At 41.3% G+C, this 22,647-nt stretch overlaps 1 protein-coding gene across 1 annotated transcript in view; it reads left to right on the forward strand.

The window, feature by feature from the left end:
* LOC310644801 (digestive cysteine proteinase 2-like) overlaps positions 1-15,463 on the forward strand; it is a gene marked incomplete at both ends in the record, with an annotated part of 41,876 nt that extends 26,413 nt beyond the window's left edge. Inside the window, 7 exons of the mRNA XM_083370109.1 lie at positions 745-988; positions 5,041-5,236; positions 6,808-7,001; positions 8,537-8,628; positions 12,272-12,433; positions 13,405-13,594; positions 15,276-15,463. Of these exons, the coding sequence (XP_083226235.1) occupies positions 745-988; positions 5,041-5,236; positions 6,808-7,001; positions 8,537-8,628; positions 12,272-12,433; positions 13,405-13,594; positions 15,276-15,463 (1,266 nt within the window). The remainder of the gene's footprint in view (positions 1-744; positions 989-5,040; positions 5,237-6,807; positions 7,002-8,536; positions 8,629-12,271; positions 12,434-13,404; positions 13,595-15,275) is intronic.
* Between the last annotated feature and the right edge of the window lie 7,184 nt (positions 15,464-22,647).

A 22,647-nucleotide genomic window follows, 5' to 3' on the forward strand; every position in this document is an offset into this window, starting at 1 on the left:
GCCTGGCTATACTGTGGCTCAGTTTTTTAAGATGCTGAGCTTGTCGATCAGATGGTCAGCAGTTTGGCAGGTCGAATCCCGAGTGCCGCGTAACAGAGTGAGCGCCTGTTACTCGTCCCAGCTTCTGCCAACCTAGCAGTTCAAAAGCATGTAAAAAAATGCAAGTAGAAAAATAGGGACCACTCCGGTGGGAAGGTAACAGCGTTCCGTGCGCCTTTGGCGTCTAGTCATGCCGGCCACATGACCACGGAGACGTCCTTGGACAAGCGCTGGCTCTTCGGCTTTGAAACGGAGATGAGCACCGGCCCCTAGAGTCGGAAACGACTAGCACGCATGTGCGGGGGAACCTTTACCTTTACCTATACTGTGGTTTGCAAACCATGAATTCCTGTGTAGTATCTTGACTGACTTTAGCCAATTGTGGGTTTTGTTTTTCAGTACATACAGTTACAAGAACCAGGCTTTGCTCAGTATGCAATCACAGTCAAAAAGCTTGACTGGAACAGTCCAGTTTGAAGGATCCTTGGTGCTCTCTGAGTTTGGTTGTTTTCTTGCAGATGTTTCATTATCCAAACTAGGTAACATCAACAGTGGTAATTTGGGTAATGAAAAGTCTGCAAGAAAACAACCAAGTTCAGAGAGAACCAAGTTCATTTCACCCCGAGTTACAAATATTCTCCTTTATTGGTACAATGCAGTTTCCCATGTGCCTTTTTCAATGGCTTCTCTCTGCTGTTCCTCCAGTTTGTAAGAGAAGAGTACTACAAAGGCATATACACCGCCGTGTGGCAGAGCATAACCCACTGGGGCAACAAGAAGAATATTTATACGATGTGGGTGACCAACGCCAGCTGTGGAGTCACCCCAGTACATTACGAGATGAAGGGTTACAACAACTTGCTGGGATCCCACTACGACAAGTATGAAATTGATTACAGTGACTTCTCCAATAGCTTCCCAGCTTCCATCTTTGTCCTGAAATCAAATGGTAAGTCAGAAGAATTTATCTCCTGCCTGTATTCAAAAATATTTGGCCAGATGGCCCTCGAACTTTTGCCCATTGTGTTCAGGGCGGGTGGCCATCATTGCAAACTTCACAACTCAGCAGGGATCAGGACCATAGGTCATGCCCAAGCAGGCCCTCTTTTGAATGAGAAAAACTGAAGCTAAGAGGTAAATTCTCAAGCTAAATCTCCATGTTGGGTTGGACAGCAATCAGGCGGTTTTACTACTCAGAATAAACTATAAAGATTGAGAACAAAAGTGTAGAGCGGCAGCCCGCGCCCCTATAACGCTTCTGACACATTCTCGCACCTCTTACAAAAGTGCAAAATAACGGCAATGAATTATGCATATACACTACAATTTTGGAAACCCAAGTTTTCACACACACACACCCCGGAATATCGTCTCGCACCCCCAGGAGGTGTGAGCACCCCCAGTTGGGAACCCCTGGTGTAGAGGGAATGGCGTTGATGAATACATGGAAGAGCAGCTACAGTAACAAGGTAGCTGTTAATAAAAGGGATCCAAATCCAGGACAAAAATGTAACATGAACAGAATGACAGAGTTGGAAAGGACCTTGGAGGTCTTCTTCTAAGGATTAAAGACTAACAGAACAAAGACAAAACAATGTAAATCATATTGACGGAACCCAACAAGAGCAGATCCCAAATTTAATATCCCCCCAAAAAATATTCTGTCCCACGTCTGTGTGAAAATGGTTTCATCAGAGAAATGGTGATCCATATATACGGGGTCAGACTATTTTACAGGAGGGATACCCTCATTCAGAAGGTCCGACTATGGCAGGGGTAGGCAACCTTGGCTCTTTTATGACTCGTGGACTTCAATTCCCAGAATTCCTGAGCCAGCCATGCTGAGGGGAAAGGGAGAGGTTTCCAAGCTGAGCCATGCTGGTTCAGGAATTCTGGGAGATGAAGTCCACGAGTCCTAAAAGAGCCAAGGTTGCCTACCCCGGCCTAGGCTGCTTTATGACTTGTGGACTTCAACTCCCAGAATTCCTGAGCCAGCCATGCTGAGGGGAAAGGGAGAGGTTTCCAAGCTGAGCCATGCTGGCTCAGGGATTCTGGGAGTTGAAGTCCACGAGTCATAAAAGAGCCAAAGTTGCCTACCCCTGGACTATGGGATCCCTAAAGAGGGGGCTTCTTAGGATCTGTCTCTTGACCAGCCGACATCTCTCCTGAATGGCCTTTTCCATTTTGTATAATCGAATGGCTGGAATGCGTTGCATATCCTTGACTTACAGCAGTTCCTTTAGTGACTGTTCGAAGTTACAACGGCACTGAAAAAATCATTCGTGACCGATTTTCACACTTATGACCACTGCAGCATCCCTGTGGTCACATGATCAAAATTCAGACGCTTGGCAACTGACTCATATTTATGACGATTGCAGTGTCCCAGGGTGATGTGATCCCCTTTTGCCACCTTCTGACAAGCAAAGTCAGTGGGGAGAGCAGGTTGACTTAACAACCGTGTTACTAATTTAACCACTGCATTGATTCGCTTAACAACTGTGGCAAGCAAGGTAATAAAATGGGACAAGACTCACTTAACAAATGTCTCACTCAGCCACAAAAACGTTGGGCTCAGTTGTGGTCGTAAGTCGAGGACTATCTGTAAATACAGAGAGTTCTCCGCTTACAATCCATCCTCACGCTTATAACCATTGCAACGTCCCCAGAGTCCTGTGATCAAAATCTGGGCACTTGACAACCAGCATGGATTTACGACAATTGCAGAGTCACGTCATCCCCATCTGTGACCTTCCCAACCAATTTCCGAAGAGCGAAGTCAATGAGGGAAGACGGATTTGCTTAATGAGCACAGGATTCATTTAGCAATTGCGGTGATTCACTTAACAACCGTGGCGAAAAAGGTGGTAAAATCAGTGGCGACTCACTTAACAACTGCCCTGCTTAGCCACAGGAATTCGGATCTCAGTTGGCGTCGTCAGTTTGGACTACCTGTATACTCTGAGAAAGGAACAGCATAGCAATAACAGCAAACAGTTGACAGTTTTCTTAGCTGGGATAACAGTTTCCTTATTTCTTTCTCTGCCCCTTTGATCTTGCAAACCTCGACAATGGTACTGCTTTCCAAGTGCCATTTTTCATCTCCAGCAGCTCCCGTTCCTAGCAGTACAGGCCAAAACTGGCTCCAGCCACCCAAATGAAAAAGCAGATTGGAGAGTGCCCTGCAAATGACCTTTTGTTTTCTTGCAGAGAAAGGTACTCCCAACATTTCATCTAAAAATGTGGGATCAGCTGGAGCTAAAGCTCTCACAGAGGTGGTTGCAATATAGATGCTGAAAAACGACACCATCTGCCTTTCTTCTTCTTCTTCTTCTTCTTCTTCTTCTTCTTCTTCTTCTTCTTCTTCTTCTTCTTCTTCTTCTTCTTCTTCTTCTTCTTCTTCTTCTTCTTCTTCTTCTTCTTCTTCTTCTTCTCCTTGTCCTTGTCCTTGTCCTTGTCCTTCTTCTTCTTCTTCCATTCCAACCCATCAGGGACCTTGCAGGGATATTATAGACAATGTTAATTTGGAATGATATTTATGGCTTGTATTACAGAGCTTGAGATACAATCTCCACCCTCCCCATAGGCCGCTTGCTTAAGGCACTTGGAAATTTATATGATCTTTTAATGACTTTCTGGCCTGGGGCTATGTGCCCTTCCCTTCTCTGTGTTCCCATTGTGATTTGATGTTTGGCAACTTGGATCATGTAAGCTAGGAATAATTTATTCCTGCAAAAGAGACCAACGTGGCTTAAAGCTGCATGCTCTCCATATTATTTGAATTTTATCCTACTTTTTTATATATAACTCAAGACAGTGAACATACCTTAACACTCCTGCCTCCCCTTTTCCCTATAACAACTGCTCTGCGAGATAGGTTGGGCTGAGACAGAGAGGAATGCTGGTTGGGGAATTCTAGGAGTCAAATTCCTCCTATCTTTAAGTTGCCAAGATTGAGAAACACGGCTATACAGCGTTTAAGAAGTTTGTAGGGCATGTGAAATTATCAGCTCAAATAAAGATACAGTCTCTGTAGAAATACAAGGTAGGAAAAATATGAACCTGTAAATTTCATAGTCTGTAGTCCATTCCTTCACTTAACAACTGCAGGGATTAACTGTGGCAAAAAAGGTCGTAAAATGAGGTGCAACTCCCTAACAACTGCCTCACTTAGCAGTGGAAGTTTTGGGCTCAATCATGGTCAGAAGTTGAGGACCACTGATACTGGAAGACCTGCAGCTAGCTTTCAGGGATCCATGCTAGGGTGACTAAATCTCTTCTCCTGCTGTTGATCCTTTCTCCCTGGCTCCCTATTCGCCAGATGGGAAGATTCTCCCTCATTCTGCCTTATACAGGAAGTCCTTAACTTACAACTGCAATTGGGACCAGAATTTCTATTGCTAAACAAGGTGATTGACTCCTGCACGATTTTATTTTTATTTATTTTTTGCCATGTGTGCTAAGTGAATCACTGCAGTTGTTGAGTGAATCATGCAGTCATTAAGCGAATCTGTCCTCCCCCATTGACTTTGCTTATAGGACGTTGGCTAGGAAGGTCACATATGACAATCCAATGACCCCGGGATACTGCAACTATAATAAATAAATAAATAAATAACAACAACGATAATAATGATAGTAACAACAACAACAACAACAGTAATATTGGAAGGGACCTTGGAGATCATGCAGTCCAACTTCCTGCTCAGGCAGGAAACATGCTGGTTGCCAAGTGCCCAAATGTTGATCATGTGACCATAGGGATGCTGCAACAGTGCAAGGAATGACTGTACGTCGCTTTTTTCAATACCATTATAACTTCAAACGGTTATTAAACGAATGGCTGTAAGTCGAGACCTACCCATAGGAGAGCCTAGCCCTCAGAATTCTTCAGATTCCCTGGTTTCAGAATATGCCTCTAGATTTGTGAAATGGTCTGTTGCGTTTCAGTGCTCAAATGGACGTTGCAAAACCCACATCTGCGTTGTGCTTCCTTCCTAGAAACAAAACTGTGTGATGAGCTGCCAGGAGATTCCACAGAGCACCACATCATGGCCAACCCCATGGCTGATTTTGTTGGTGGACAGGAGGATCGTGCCCACAGCCTGTTCCACCATTACAGAAACCGCTTTGGAAAGAGCTATGACACTGAGCAAGAGATGGAACATCGGAAGCACACCTTCACCCACAACATGAGGTGCAAAGCCTCAGGAGAAGAGGCAGGGGGAGGGAGGGAGGGAGGGAGGCTGGTAGAAGGACGAGAGAGAGGAGAAAAGAACTAGTTTGATGAAAAGAAGGACTGCGGGTAACACGATAGCAGTCTTCCAATATCTGAGGGGCTGCCCCAAAGAAGAGGGAGTCAAGCTATTCTACAAAGCACTTGAAGGCAGAACAAGAAACAATGGATGGAAACCAACCAAAGAGAGAAGCAACCTAGAACCAAGGAGGAATTTCCTGACAGTGAGAACAATTAACCAGTGGAACAACATGCCTCCAGAAGCTGTGAATGCTCCAACACTGGAGCTTTTTAAGAAGAGACTGGACAGTCATTTGTCTGAAATGGTATAGGGCAGGGGTCTTCAAACTTGGCCCTTTTATGACTTGTGGACTTCAACTCCCAGAATTCCTCAGCCAGCATGCCTGGCTGAGGAATTCTGGGAGTTGAAGTCCACAAGTCATAAAAGGGCCAAGTTTGAAGACCCCTGGTATAGGGTCTCCTGCTTGAGCAGGGGGTTGGATTTGAAGACCTCCAAGGTCCCTTCCAACTCTGTTATTCTGTATTCTGATGAAAAACATTTGCTGTCTCAGGAGAGCTTTCTCTGTAACCAGTAAATGTGCTCATTATTGGAGGAAAGGCTTGAAAGATCCATTCTGCAAATAGTTGGTTGCACTCTTTCCTCTTTACTATTCCTTAATAGTCTGACTTTAACGCTGCCGTACCATTTTAACACAAGTTCAAAGGCGTTCATTGTCATTTGTACAAAGACATGGGTGGCAAGGTGAAAGCTGCTTTTCCCATCTCACCAGCCAAGTTTTAAGTCTGCGCTTCCCTGGAAGCATTAGCATGTAAACCATCCTGATGTTATCCTGTAGTATCAGGGGTGAAATTAGTTTACATCTGAGATTAAAATGCATAATCAAGAACATTATAAAACAACACTTGTCTAAACAAGCAGCAATCAAACAAGGCTTTGAACCGGTGCCAAAAGTTCTCATAAAGTACCAAAAGTGAAGATTGAAAAACTCATCCAGAAGTCAAGCCTGGATAGTTGAGAGTCCCCAAATCGGTGGAGCCAGTGACCATTAGGATGATTAGAAGGTACAAAAGGGAGCATCCAATATTGCAGGCTAACTCTACATTCCACTGCCAGGAGTCCCACTGGCTCAAGGTTAGTTCAGCCCTTCCACCCTTCCCAGGTCAGTAAAATGACGACCCAGATTGTTGGCGGCAATATGCTGATTCTGTAAACCACTTGGAGAGTGGTGAAGTGGCTTCTAGAAGAAGCCAGACGCCATGTCCACCATTTTGTGAAGGTACAAAATGTGGGCCATACCTTAAATTTCAATTGTTTCTTTGTCGTCAAGAAGATAAAGAAAGCACCATTTCCAAACAAAAGAAAAGAAAGGATACTTTTTAGGTGGGTGTCCGTTACTTGCTGACTCTCCCCTCCCACCTTGATCTTAGGACAGAAGGACCTTTAAGGGTCAGAAAGTTAGATGATATCCAGTGCCTAGGCTTAGCTCTTCCTCTTCCTCCTCCTTTCCCAGGTTTGTCCATTCCAAGAATCGAGCCAACCTTCCATTTAAGCTGGCCCTGAATCACTTGGCAGATCTCACCCAGGAAGAGATGGCTGTGATGAGGGGAAAACTCAAGAGCACAACACCCAACAAGGGGCTGCCCTTCCCTGAGGAGATTTACACAGGCCTCATCCTTCCAGAAAGTTTGGACTGGCGACTCTATGGTATGTATTGCTGGTTTGGGATGAGCACGGTTAGTAAAAGATGAGTCAACTCAAGTCAATCTTTGTGGCAGTCATTCAGCAGCACAGAGGAGGTACGTCTTCCAGGCCTTGGTGTAGGATTTTGGTGGAACCATGGATGGTTGGTTTTGTGTAGCTTGTCTGAACCTTTGACACTTTTCCCATCAGCCATGACACATTGTCTAAAATTTTTTCTCTTCCTCAGCCATGCTGCCCCATCTTCGGTGCAGGTAATCCTCAACTTATGGCCACAACTGAGCCCAAAATTTCTGTTGCTAACCAAAACAGTTGTTAAGTGAGTTTTGACCCATTTTATGACCTCTCTTGTCACAATTGTTAAGTGAATCACTGCAGTTGTTAAGTAAATAACATGGTTGTTAAATAAATCTGGCTTCCCCATTAACTTTTCTTGTCAGAAGGTCACAAAAGATGACCCTGGGATACTGCAACTGTCATAAATATGAGTCAGCTGTCAAATGTCTGAATTTTGATCATATGCTGCAACAGTCATAAGTGTGAAAAGTGCTTATAAGTCACTTTTTTTAAGTCACTTTTTTCAGTGCTGTTGAAACTTCAAACGGTCACTGAATAAACGCTTGTAAGTTGAGACTACCTCTACGTATATCTGTACCTCTAGTCAACCTTCTGTTTCTTGAATTGCCATTGAATTCACCTGAGGTGAAAAATAGGCAGCTTTAAACCTTTATTATTTATTTGTATGTTAGTTTAAAATTTGTTTGCCACCCATCTCGTCACAAGGTGACTTACTTGTTAAGCCATCGTGGCCTCGTTCCAACATCACCCAGCCATTAAAAATGATTTACCAACTTCAGGGTTTGGCTTTGTACTTCATTGTCAGATGGAAACCAACAAGAATGTAGGTTGATGTTAGTAATAAACCAGTTTCCTGACTTTTTTGTTTTGTTTTTAGGGTTTTTTATAGTTTTTAATTCAAACAGGGAGAGGATTCCCTTCCAACAAGGCTTTCGTCATTTCTTTGAAAACTACAGTATAGTAGTGTTCTAATTTTCCTTCTATTGCCTTTTGTTGCAATCAATAATAGGATGTTTTTGCTGACTGCTCACTTGGACCACTTCTTCACCCAGATATTGCATCTTCTAGAATCATCCAACTGTTACTGTACCAAAAGAACAGTAATGAGAATGGGTTTTATATCACCAGTGATAGTAGAGGAATAGTAGCAGATTTTGAAAATCACTAATAGAGAAATACAGTTTCTCCTTGCCTGATGTGACAAAAGAGTTGATCTAGGTACAAATACTAAATGGCATAGGTAGAAAATGCAAAAGATAAAAATTAAAAACTTGATTGTTTTGGGGTGGGTGGATAAAAGTTAAACCTTATTCTAAATATCCTTTGGATTTTTCCTATTGCAAAAGAAAAAAGTATGGGATTCTGATCTTGTTTGGCAGCATTTGAAGATAAATAGCATAACTGGAGGTATGCAGGAGGATGGCAAGGCAAGTGTGCAAAAATTTTCTCTTTGCTCTTTCCAGGGGCAGTGACTCCTGTCAAAGACCAAGCTGTGTGTGGTTCCTGCTGGAGTTTTTCTAGTACAGGATCCCTTGAAGGAGCTCTCTTCCTTAAGGTAGGAACTGCTTCATTCTTTACATTTTGGAAGATGTTGGTTAGTAGGAGTGTGCAAAATTCAAAAGACCCTCTTCCAAAATACATTCATGTTAATTGTTTGGAAGGGAGAATTGCAGCAGAATGTTTCAAGCCTGGAAAGTTTTGCATCTCCAATGCTTTGCCTAATTCTCATGTAGGCTGCTGAAGAACCACTATCTGGCTGTCTGTCTCTATCTGATTTTTACAGCATAGAATTCTTTACTGGCCAAGCGTGATTGGACACACAAGGAATTTATCTGCGATTCAAAAGCTCACAATGTACATATAAACAGCAAATAATAGGTCATAGGTCATAAATCATAGTTGCAATCATTAATCATGTTACAAACAACAATTGATAAATCATAAGGAACCAATAGGAGGAGATAGTAGGAAAGATGAGAAGATGATAAATGAGACAGTGCTATAAGAATTACATGTTCGGCAGAGTGATGGCATGGGGGAATCCCCTCTTTATAAGTAGCTCAAGGCGGTGAACATATCTAATACTCCTTTCCCTTCCTGTTTTCCCTACAACAACAACAGCCCTGTGAGGTGGGTTGGGCTGAAATAGAGGGATTGGCCCAGTCATTCAGCCATCTTTCATGCCTAAAGTGGGACTAGAACTCACATTCTCCTGGTTTCTAGGCCAGCACCTTAACCACCATACCAAACTGGCTCTCTGTTCTAATATTAATGGAGATCGATTGATACAGATATAGATACAGATATCACTATCCTGGTCTTGTTTCCAACAGGTTAATATCACTAGTGGAAGTTACAGAACAAAGATTACTATTACATCAGTAACTAAAGAAAAATAACATGAGTAACACTAGGCTAAATATGGAAATAGAATAACGGATGATTTATATCAATACATTTGCCAGAGTGGGAAGTAATATCCACCAAAAAAATCTACATAGAAACATGGCTAAGGTTGCCAAACTCTTTCAACTAACATCTTTAAGTAGTTTGTTTTAACAAGTATAAATGTTTTTTCCCCGATCATTAGTTTTTACATAAGCAAAGAGAAATTAATTCAGTTCCTCTTCCTAATTTAATTGTTTTGAATAATGCATTTAATTACAAATTAGAATGATGTTACAGGATGGTTGTACAGCATAAGCCAAGATTAGCATTTTGAGAGTGGCTCTATCCCCATAATATGGTCAGCCAAAACAAAGAATCAACATTATAGTCCAGGGCTGGACAGGTTCAGGTCCTTAACAAACTATGGACTTTAACTCCCAGAATTCTGGGCTGGCTCAGGAATTCTGGGAGTTGAAGACCACAGGTGGTAAAGGGCCCATAGTTACTCATCCCCTGTTACAGTCCAATCCAATGACTTGATTCATAAAGCTCATTAAAACATAATATGGTTGCTTTAATTTTGCCTTAGCCACTAGGGCTTGTCAGACATATTTTATAGAGAATATTATGTGAACACAGGTAGTCCTTGACTTACAACAGTTTATTTACTGACCGTTCAAAGTTACAGCACTGGAAAAAATGACTTATGACCGTTTTTCACACTTACAACCGTTGCAGCATCCCCATGGTCACATGATGAAAATTCAGATGGCTTGGCAACTCGCTCATATTTATGATGGTTGCAGGGTCCTGGGATCACGTGATCCACTTCTGTAACTTTTTGACAAGCAAAGTCAATGGGGAAGCCAGATTCACTTAACAAACTGTGTTAATAACATAGCAACTAGAGCAATTCACTTAACAACCATGGCAAGAAATGTCGTAAAACAGGGCAAAATTCACTTAACAAGTGTCTTGCTTAGCAACAGAAATTTTGGGCTTAGTTGTGTTTGTAGATCGAGTTCTATCTGTACAGCCAACAGATCTACCAAGGATGAATATATATTTCTATTCTGTTGGTTATTTTGCACAAGGGAAAGACATCATAAGACAGTGCAGAGCTCCGGGCTCAGTTGGGAAAGTTGCCGTGTTCATGCTCCTACTTGTTCCAAAGTATTTCTTCAATTTGGATGCACTACACAACCCTACCATATAGCCTCTTAGAAACACTTTCTAAAGATCCTTAGAAATGCCAATCAAAGCACTGGTGATTACTCACTAAGGCTTTTGGGGCTGCTTTTTTTTAAAAAAAAACAAAACAACAACCCACACAGGGAGTAATGTTCAAAAGTTGCTATTCAAAAGTCACTCGAACTATAATCTTCCTAATTATAGCATTGACATTTTTTTTCTTAGTTCTAGCAATGAAACAGAACAAAACTGGAGAGATTAAAACTGTTCCTACAGAGAAAACAAATTCCTGAGCTGAGCCCACATTCAGCTAGAAAGGCTAGAAAGAAGTCAGCTCTCTAATTTGTGGGGGTGAAAGACTCTAGAATGGTGCTTCTGATATTGATGATAATTTAATCAGGTTTTACCCTTAGTTTGTCTTTCGTATTCCATTGAACAGAGGTCCCCAACCTTGGCAACTTTAAGACTTGTGGATTTCAACTCCCAGAATTCCTCAGCCAGCTCTGCTGGCTGAGGAATTCTGGGAGTTGAGGTCCATAAGTCTTAAAGTTGCCAAGGTTGGAGACCCTTGCCATAGAACTTTGTGTTGTTCAGGCTTCCAAAGGATGAGACTAGAACAGGGGTCGGCAACCTCAGCTCTTTTATGGCTCGTGGACTTCAACTCCCAGAATTCCTGAGCCAGCATAGCTGGCTCAGGAATTCTGGGAGTTGAAGTCCACGAGTCATAAAAGAGCCGAGGTTGCCGACCCCTGGACTAGAACAACCCACCTTAATAGAACGAAGGATTGTTGTTTTGCAAAGCACAACAATACAGGTAGTTCTCAACGTAGGACCACAACTGAGCCCAAAATTTCTGTATGTAACTAAGCAAGACAGTTATTAAGTGAGTTTTGCCCCATTTTTACAACCTATCGTGCCGCAGCTGTTAAGTGAATCTCTGCAGCTGTTAAGTTAGTAACACAGCTGTTAAGTGAATCTGGCTTCCCCATTGACTTTGCTTGTCAGAAGGTCGCAAAAGGGGATCACATGGCCCCAGGACATGGTAAATGTCATAAATATGAGTCAGTCGCCAAGTGCCAGAATTTTGATCATGGTGCTGCAACAGTCGTAAGTGTGAAAAACGGTCATGAGCCACTTTTTTCAATGCCGTTGTAAGTTCAAACAATCACTATATAAATTGTTCTAAGTCGAGGACTACCTGCATGTCTGTTGAGCTGCAAAAAAGGATGCAGCTGCTTTCTATAAAAAAAGAAATACCGTATACACACACACACACACACCCTTCCCTGTGATTTTTCTGATGCCATTAGGAACTGCAATTGGTAGCATTGCTCCCTTGCCAGGAAATGCAACCAAGCCTGAACAAAGTATTTTCTGAGCCCTGATAGCACAGTGGTTAGAATGCAGTATTGCAGGCTTATTCTGCCGACTGCCAGCAGTTCAATTCTCACTGGCTCAAGGTTGGACTCAGCCTTCCATCCTTCCAAGGTCGGTAAAATGAGGAGCCAGATTGTTGGGGGCAAATTGCTGACTCTGTAAACCGCTTAGAGAGGGCTGTAATGCACTGTGAAATGTTATATAAGTCTAAGTGCTATTGCTATTTTTATTCTGTTCCCCAGACTGGCCATCTCATCCCTTTGTCTCAACAAATTCTCATCGACTGCTCCTGGGGTTTCGGAAACTATGCTTGTGATGGTGGTGAGGAGTGGCAGGCATTTGAATGGATACTGAAACATGGCGGCATTGCCACCACCGAGTCGTATGGGCCCTACAAAGGACAAGTGAGTGACAGAAACCCATCTGTCAGAGGGACATCCAGAAGACCTCTGTGTTGTTTAAAATATAAATTATTGCATCCTTTTTCTTGTTTTCTTCTTGTGACAACCCAGGAGCACAAACATCTGACCGTGGTTTATCAAAAGAACTGTGGTTTAATATACAACATGAAACAACATTCAGGGAGCATAGAGAATACAAGGTAGTCAGTTATATTCAAATGGTTCAAATGAGCAAGAGATTCCCAACTGTCATTCTCCTCATACACAGTCTCTTAAAGGGACACTACCCCTAAAATACTCTGCTGACTCATTCTCTATTTTATTTTTATTTATTTATTTTTATTACATTTATATCCCGCCCTTCTCCGAAGACTCAGGGCGGCTATGCATCACTATGCATCACTTCTGCCAGTCAGCTACTAAATTATAATTACCCTGACACTCTACTTACGTGAGAAAGATCGGTGTGGCTTAAGACTTGCTCTGAAAGAGAAGCCAATTGGCAACTAGTTGTTTCTAGATCTGTTGGGATTAACTGTTGGGGTTGGGATTAACAAAAGCAAGACCACAACACAGAGTTTGGAACAACTGCAGTTTGGGGATAGCAAAGGGAGGTATACGATCAACTAGGTAGAAACCTTAGGATACAGGTAGTCCTTGACTTATGGCCACTCACATGCTGAGTGCTCTAAGTGATGCATTTATATACAGGTAGTCCTCGGCTTACGTCCATGGTCATAAGTCACTTTTTCCAGTGCCGTTGTCACTTTGAACAGTCACTCAACGAACTGTTAGAAGTTGAAGACTACCTGTACTGCTGTGAATGACTATGATAAAGTTGTGATTTATTAATGCTTTTAATAATAACCACAGCATCTACTTGTAGAGGGCTCACAGGGGTGGCCCCTAAGCCAAAGGGATGGATGCTACAGCAAATGGGATCCTGACTGTGAGGTGTGTTCTCTTTCTACCAGAATGGCTACTGTCACAGCAACGAGACTCACCTCGTTGGCAAGCTCTCAAGTTACGTCAATGTCACTTCTGGGAATGCTACTGCTCTGAAGGCTGCCATTTACAAGCACGGTCCTGTCTCTGTCAGCATTGATGCCTCCCACAGGACTTTCTCTTTCTATTCTAATGGGGTCTACTATGAGCCCAAATGCAGTAAGTTTCTGAGCCCTTGTTCCATGGGTCCTGATCTTCACAATGTCTCCTTCCTTAAACATCTGAGCCACTTTCCTTCTGTTGTTTTTTTAAAAGTACTTTTATTATAGATTACAGCAGGTTTAAGAAACCAAAAATGACTTAATTACACAGTTGACTGAAATACATTGATGGAGCAAAAATGCTGTATGTAAATACCCATAGCTTACCACATTAATGTGGAACTGGTAAATCAAGATGTAATTTGGAAATTACATTCCAAGAACAGTTCATACTTAGCAGGAACTAGGCCCAAATTATGCCCTTAGGCGAAATCTACGTATGTCATATTTCAGCCAGATCCTTCCTTTTTCTACAGCTAAGTTGGCTTCCACTCTGAAGGAAGAAAACAGAGAAATGGATACCAGTTTTGAAGACTACCAACTTGGATTAACTTGAGCAAGGGTGGTTGAGGATGGAGAATTGTTCTGCAGGACCATGATCCATGTGCCTCTGTTAAATATTGGTTTGGCTATGTGTGCAACATAGTTATGACTATTAATCTCCAGCTGATGCAGTCATGTTTTTCAATATGCAAATTGATTATCCCACATTCATTCTCAAAATTCTAATTATAGATGTTCCAAAGAGCTTAAGAAATAACAAATGCAGGTTCAACCAATGGAGTCTTCTCCATTCCTAGTTCACCAATCCAGAATAGATTCAGATTGATGCTATTAGGCTGTCTTTGGTCCCTGTGACATAAAAAAGATATTGAGACTCTAGAAAGAGCACAGAGAAGACCAACAAACATGATTAGGGGACTGGAGGCTAAAACATATGAAGGAATGATTGCAGGTATTGTCTAGTTTAATGAAAAGAAGGACTAGGGGTGACATGATAGCAGCCTTCCAATATCTGAGGGGCTGCCACAAAGAAGAGGGAGTCAAGCTATTCTCCAAAGCATCTGAGGGCAGGACAAGAAGCTGTGGATGGAAGTTCATCAAGGAGAGAAGCAACCTAGAATTAAAGAGGAATTTCTTAAAAGTGAGAACAATTAACCAGTGGAACAGCTTGCCTTCAGAAGTTGTGGGTGCTCCATTATTGCATGTCTTTAAGAAGAGATTGGACAACCACTTGTCTGAAATGTTATAGGGATATTTCTTCAATAAGATAATTTCAATGTAAAATTTCCCAATATAAACTCTTTTTTAAACAAGGCATTTGTGATTGTTTATATGAAACTTTTAGAAGCATGTTAGGGGGTTTTTTTGGGGGGGAGGGTGTGTAGGTGTTTTGTGTGTGTTTGCAAATTTTCAATTGCAGAAAGAATGCTGATGGGCGTTATTTGATGCCAATGGTCAGAATACTGAGGTTTCCCAAATTCTCAATTGGTAATTATAATTCACAGCCCTAACAGATGTAGCTGTGAATCATGGAGCAGCAGTAAAGACAGAGAGAAGCAGAGTTCAGAATGCATTGTTGATTAGTGTAGTTGTGAAGCCCACAATTTGCCTTTTCATCACTGCAGTAATAAACATGACCATTTAATCTTCACAAATTCTGTAAATCTAGGATTTAAAAAGTCCCAGCCTGAGTCACTACTTAGCCCCAATGGTGCTGGTGCGTTCTTTTGCCTAATCAAACATATAAAAACATCATTTTGTTCTGAGTTAATTCTTTTTATTTTCATCTTTTTTAGAAAACAAGAGGGGCGAGCTGGATCATGCTGTCCTGGCTGTTGGTTATGGTGTCCTTCAAGGAGAGCTTTATTGGCTCATCAAGAACTCTTGGTCTACATACTGGGGCAATGATGGTTACATCCTCATGTCCATGAAAGACAACAACTGTGGTGTTACTACTGATGCTGTTTTCCCAATTATGTCTTAATGGGAGCACAACTTGGCTGATTCCTTCAGTCAATTTCAAAGAAAATGCAAATCCAGTTCTCTCTTCCTTCTTTTACTGAAGCAGGACCACCTTCTTCTTATCTCCTAAACTTAATCTTAAATCATCAGACTGAAAGAAACTCAAGAGATACATGTCAATGAAAATTCTCCGTCATCCAGGTAGAGTTGTCTGGAAGTTGAGTCATGGCAAAGGGACTCCTTTTTCTTTTTGGTTTGAAACTCTTCACTGCTTTTCCAAGTAGCTTCATCAGTCTGAGCAAGTTGGTTAGGGGGATCCTCTAATTAAGCACATATTTATTTATTTATTATTTATTATTGAGACTTACCTATATGCCGCCCTATCTCCTGAAGGACTCAGGGCGGCTAACAACAATAAAATACAATAATACAAACCTTAAAAAGAAATTAAATTAATGGCCCCAGTAGAATAAATTAAAATTAAAATTAAGTTAAAAATTAAAAACATAATTAAAATCCCTGTCAGTCTAGGTCAGCCAGGTGGAAAAGGAGTGTTTTGAGGCCGCGGCGAAAGGACTGGAGATCTTGGGCCATCCGAAGCTCAGGGGGGAGCTGGTTCCACAGGGCTGGCGCTCCCACAGAGAAGGCTCTTCCCCTGGGGTTTGCCAGCCGACATTGTCTAGCCGACGGTACCCTGAGGAGGCCTTCTCTGTGTGAGCGCACTGGGCGATGGGAAGTCGTCCCCGGTAGCAGACGGTCCTGCAAATATTCCGGGCCTAAGCCATGTAGGGCTTTAAAGGTAAGTACCAGCACCTTAAATCTCATATGCAGTTCCCCTAACCAACTTGCTCAGACTGAAGAAGCTACTTGGAAAAGCAGTGAAGAGTTTCAAACCAAAAAGAAAAGGAGTCCCGTTGCCATGACTCATCTTCCAGTCAAGAGGTACATATATTTTTTAGGACAGCTTAGTTGCTACTGTTGATGAGTTTTTCAAGAAGGCAGGCCATTTTGCAAAGGATGTTTTGCCTTGAAAAGCTGGGAAGGGCTGCCTCAAATAAACAAAATGGCCACATCCATCCTCGTTGGCAGCACCCAACTGAGGGGCGGTATATAAATCCAAATAATAAATAAATAAACTAACATGTAAGCAGGATTTCAGCCCTGTTTTCCAATAGTTTATAGACATCTCCAAATCTTCCTCAAGCTTTCTCCCAAAAATACGAAGCAGGAAACTTCATTGTGGGTTCTACATTTATAGGTAAAGACTTCCTCCAGTCAGTTTCATCTTGATTGAACATGGATGATTGTTTCCTTAGCAATGGTGTATATACAGAGTTCCCATTTACTTCTTTCAGTCTAGCCTAGATCCTTGGATATCCTTGAATATGTAAGTTATACCAGAGCTGACTATTGACTAACTAACTAACTAACTAACAGGCCTATTGTTGAGATCAGTTACAGACAGAGAAAGGCTGCCATTTATTTTAGCCTATCAGTTTTTTACGGCATAGCCTAAAGTCCCCAAACTGCATTTATTCCTCAAAGCTTTAGGTCTGACCTGCAGAATTCTCTAAAAATTGCTGCTAAATTGTACTTTTGAACAGAAGGAGGAAATAAAAATGTGGAAATAAAAAGTCATTACTGTAATTGAACTAATTAAATACCATTTTCATTAAGTATGTGTTTAAATACAATCGCATTTATATCCATGTAGACATTTAGGGTGGTTTCTAGCAAGCAGATCAAAATGTGACTGTCACTTGGAAGAACACTGCTATTCTAGTTTGTTTTTTTTAAACTAAAACTAATGAAAAGAAGAACTAGGGGTGACATGATAGCAGTGTTCCAATATCTCAGGGGTTGCCACAAAGAAGAGGGAGTCAAGCTATTCTCCAAAGCGCCTGAAAGCAGGACAAGAAGCAACGGATGGAAACTAATCAAGGAGAGAAGCAACCTAGAACTAAGGAGAAACTTCCTGACAGTTAGAACAATTAACCAGTGGAACAACCTGCCTCCAGAAGCGGTGAATGCTCCAACACTGGAGGTTTTTAAGAAGAGACTGGACAGCCATTTGCCTGAAATGGTATAAGGCTTTCTGCTTGAGCAAGGGGTAGGACTAGAAGACCTCCAAGGTCCTTTTCAACTATTATTATTATTATTATTATTATTATTATTATTATTATTATTATTATTATTTTATTATTATTATTTTATTATCCTTCATCAGCAGTCTTCAGAAACTTGCTGGGGAGTAAGGCACAGGGTGAACTAAATCCTGTAATTTGGAGGACACTCTCCAAAGACACAATTGTTGAAACTACCTATGCTCATATTCCAGGCCTTTCATAATGGTATAGTTGCATAGCAGTCAAAGGAGGATTAATCTCTAATCAAAAGGCCAGGTTCAGAAAAAGGTGAGACAGGGAGGTGGTGGAAGAAGATTGAATCATCTGTGACTTGAGCCAACCACGAACATGTCACCTTCACAGGATCTTCTCTGCTTTTACCAGCTTGGACTGATTTAAAACACAAATATGAAAATGTACATCAAGATAGACAGATTCTTGTCAATTTTGCTGTGTGTTCAAGGCATGTAAAGCTTCTTGGTATATGCCATCTCAAAGACCAAGAAAGACATGCAGAGTTTCTTCTAAGAAGTTTCCTTTGTGTTCCTTGCCTGTAGACAGAAATCTTCCCAAACTAAAGCAACTATTTGTGCCATTAAAAACGTGCATTCTAAGAACTCCTGGGAATCTAGACTACGGATGGCTGATCCTGAAAGGAATGTAAGAAAAACTTCACCCAGAGTTAGCTTATAGGAGAGATGGGCAGCATAAAGACTTATTAAATAAAAAATGGTTGGCTGTCCTTTTCTGCAATCCAGGCCCCTAGTATCTTTTTCATGGAGAAACACATGCTGTACACCAGCCTTCCACAACATGTCCTGCAAGATAGTCCGAACAAGAAGCACAACCAGGTGTACTAGCTCTATCTTTAATATAAGGTTGCATTAACACAGTGATCTCCAATCTTTCTGGCTCCACGGATTGGTGGTAGCGGCGGTGGTGGCAACTGGGGAGAAAGGATGGTTTCATGCGCACAACCAACAAAGTTTTGCGCACTCTGCCGCCACTTGTGTGGCCCAGTTCCCAACAGGCCATGGACCAGTAGCAGTTGGAGACACCTGCATTAACAGAATTGATTAACAGTTATTTCACCCTTCCTTTCCCTCTACTCTCCAGAAAATTAAGGAGAGTCCCTTCTAAAACATTTCCCATGCCCTCTCTCCTTCTGCGAGCTGAGATGTCTTTTACATGCTTGTAGTCCCATCTGCAAGTTTCTCTCCTGTCTCTCAAAGTCATTTCCAATATCATTACATCTGCTACTCTCCAGATGTGGTAGGACCTCAGTTCTCAGACTTCTTGTCCTACCTAAGACACCTGGAGGAGGCTGAATGGACCGAAACTGCAGTAATGTCATCTTTGTAACCAAGAAGTGAATTTTACCATGTTGTGCCATTCCGGGCACCAAGCCTTCCCAGGGATCTTCCCACATGGAGGTGGGGAGGGGAATGCTTTTTTCCTTATCAGCTGTAGCGTCTGAATAGCTTCAAGAAGGAAACTGCAGAGATTGGATTGACATAAATTGCTTTGGAAACATTTTTCCTTGGGCATGTTGCTTTGGAAACATCAAATCTCCAAAAATATCATATATAATAATCTCCAGAGACACAGAGTTGGGTTCACACATCTTTTGTTTATACCCTGGCTACTTTAAAAAATAAAAAACAGGCACTTTCACAACAATTTTAAAAATACAGACTATAAAACATAATTATGAAGTCCAAGCAATTATCCAAATCAGAAATTAAAATAAATATAATTAAGGTAGTTTTAAAAAAAGGCAAATGGAACACATGTTGCCATTTGCCAAAATACCAAGAGGTGAGACCAATGCAATCCAGGTAGATAGGTAAGCAGGCAGGCAGACAAGCAGGCAAGCAAGCAAGAAAAAGAAAGGAAAGAAAGAAAGAAAGAAAGAAAGAAAGAAAGAAAGAAAGAAAGAGAGAGAGAGAGAGAAAGAAGAAAGAAAGAAAGAAAGAAAGAAAGAAAGAAAGAAAGAAAAAGAGAGAGAGAGAAAGAAAGAAAGAAGAAAGAGAAAGAAAGAAAGAAAGAAAGAAAAAGAAAGAAAGAAAGAAAGAAAGAAGAAGAAGAAAGTGAAAGAAAGAAAGAGAGAGAGAGAGAAAGAAAGAAAGAAAAAGAAAGAAAGAAAGAGAGAGAAAGAAAGAAAGAGAGAGAGAGAGAGAGAAAGAAAGAGAGAGAGATAGAGAAAGAAAGAAAGAAAGAAAGAAAGAAAGAAAGAAAGAGAAAGAAAGAAGGAAAGAAAGAAAGAAAGAAAGAAAGAAAGAAAGAAAGAAAGAAAGAAAGAAAGAAAGAAAAGTCCAACTGCAGCTTCGGATTTTCATATTTACCCATTGGCCTTATCTAGACAATTACATTTAGAGTACTGTTTACAATAGTGGTTTTCCGCTTGTGGTCTGTGGATCCCTGGGGGCCACAATGTCACCTTAGAGGGTCCATAAAGGCTTGAAGAAATGTTTTGATTTAAATCTTGAGTTAAGTCTTGGGGATCCACGGCCAGAAAAGGTATTTAAATGGGATCCATGGTGAAGAAAAAGTTGAGAACCCCTGGTTTACAAGATTGCTACCTTTACTGTATTAACTTCAGTAATGAGCATTGACTTATTTTTGTGACCCACCACTTCTAGAAGCAGAATGGGACAACTCACTGCAACTCACTATGGCCAACTCACCATGGCCAATTCACCATGGCTAAGGGACAACTCACGGCAGAACAATTCAATTTAATTATTTAAAATTATTAAAAAATATTTTAATGTTTTGGCATTCACATTTTATTTTGTCCCTCCTTTGACATCTTTTCTTTAAATGATTCTATACCACTATTTCTTCAATATTAGTATGACTCTTGTCCCACGGAGAGTTGCCCATGGAGAGTTGGCTGCAGCAAGTTGGCCGTGGCGAGTTGGCCGTGGTGAGCTGGCCGCAGTGAGTTTTCATAGACCCCCTATGGTAAGTGGTGCTGCGAAAGTGCTGCCATATCAGTCTGTCTTCACTTTATGTATCCTCCCTACCAATCCAGTCTTTGCATGGGGTGGGGATGGAGCTAGGGATCTCCACTTAATGGGGAAAAGAAAGTCTCCTTGAACATGCTCAGAGGCACAGTCACCATTATTTGAAATTGTTAGGCCTGAACCTTAATTTTCAGCTGGATTCTTTCAAAGGCAAGTTTATTGGTGCATCCCTTAGCTAGGAAATCATGATGCTGCCAAACTTGATTCTTTATCTTTTCATCTGGTGTGATACATACTTGACGGAAGCTCCCAAGATTTTTCTCAAAGCTGGGTGGATGATTCTCTGCTGGAATTTCTTTCATTGTCCTGCCCATATGGTTTTCCAACAAAGTTTCTGCTCAATTAATGAAAGTATTCCATAATGATCACCTCTGTGCAGGATGGGCAGCACATAAATCTAAAAAATAAATGATAAAATGCCACAATTCAGCACAGAATGTTGCATTCGAGATATCAGAGGGTCTTTGAAGAGATTCATTATCTGCATTTCAAGTGCAACCTCACCTCTACTAGCCGTTCCACATTACTACAGGAGCAGATCGTGTCATCTATCAGCTGCCGCCTCACACTCATTTATGCTTCGATACCATGGAGTGACAGTCTGCCATGGACTATGGGAAGGGGGGGATGGGAGGTGGGAATGCTTGGGGGAAAATGAAAGTAACTTCTGCCTCTCACCAAGACCTTGCTTCAAGGTCACCTGGTTGAGAGAAGAAGATAGCTGCATAATGCTTGAAGTGACCATTCTCAGAACATCTTGCTTGAACTTGGTTGGGGGGGGCAAGTGATGGGAGGCAGCTAAGGGAGGGAAATGGTGAACTTAGGGGTTCAGGTTTGCAATTCTCAGTTCTGGCTATCCACTACTGCAATGCACTTGTCTTCTACTAAAACTATACCTTCCTTTCTCAGCAAGTGGAGCCAAGGATCATTTCTGTTTAGAGCTTTAAGTTGTAGCAGATCTGACATCATCAATGGTTGTCCAGTCAGAAAGCACATTAGAATCAGTTTCAGTTCAGTTCATGAAAACAGGTGTAATATTAAAAATTATCATTCATAACTGTGGAGAGCTGGGTAGGTGGGCAGTGAAGAATAATTTTCATGGGGGATGGGAAATCGAACAGCTGTAGATTTTATCCTTAGGAATTCCTATGACGTACCTGAGATTAGAAGAAAAACGGCAACGAGATTCAACTTTTAAGTGACTGTTCCAGCTTTAAAGCCACCTTCACTAATGTGAGTTACGATAGCAATAGGTATCATAGAAATACGATAACATATTTCAGACAACACAAATTAAAATCATGGAATAGGGAATAACAGAGTTGGAAGATATTAAGCCAAAACTAACCAGACTGTGTCACGGCTTAATGTGATGTTTGAGCCAAACATTCCTTTCAGCAGGTCTGGAAATTGGACCGAATAACAGAATTGGAAGGGACCTTGGAGATCTTCTAGTCCAACCCCCTGCTCAACTAGGAGATCCTATACCATTTCAGACAAATGGTTATCCACAACTAGGAGATCCTATACCATTTCAGACAAATGGTTATCCAGTCTCTTCTTAAAATCTTCCGGTGTTGGAGCACCCACCACCTCTGGAGGCAAACCGTTCCACTAATTAATTGTTGGAAGGGGATCCTAGAATTGGTTTGAAAGAAAACATTTTTTTTTATTTTAATTCCATTTATATCCCGCCCTTCTCCGAAGACTCAGGGCGGCTTACAAGCTTAGCAGTAGCCTTCATTCATTCATTCAACATGGAATATTGAAGGATAAACTGTGAAAGTTGTAAAGCTGAGAATGTGGCTTGAGTCTGATTTTACATTATCTGCATAATAGCCAAGGCATAGTTTACATTCTTGTGTATCTGTCAGTGATGATGAACATTTTCAATTCAGCATGTCAAAAATTCAGAAAATGACTAACTTGATTCCTGGCGTATCTCACACAAACAAATTTATTTTATTTTATTATTAAGTTTATATGCTTCTCACTGTCTGAGGAGACTCTGGGTGGCTTACAATATAATAAAAAATAGATATATTTTTTGG

This window comes from Vipera ursinii (genome assembly GCF_947247035.1).
Source record: "Vipera ursinii genome assembly, chromosome: 9".
Classification (NCBI taxonomy): Eukaryota; Metazoa; Chordata; class Lepidosauria; order Squamata; family Viperidae; genus Vipera; species Vipera ursinii.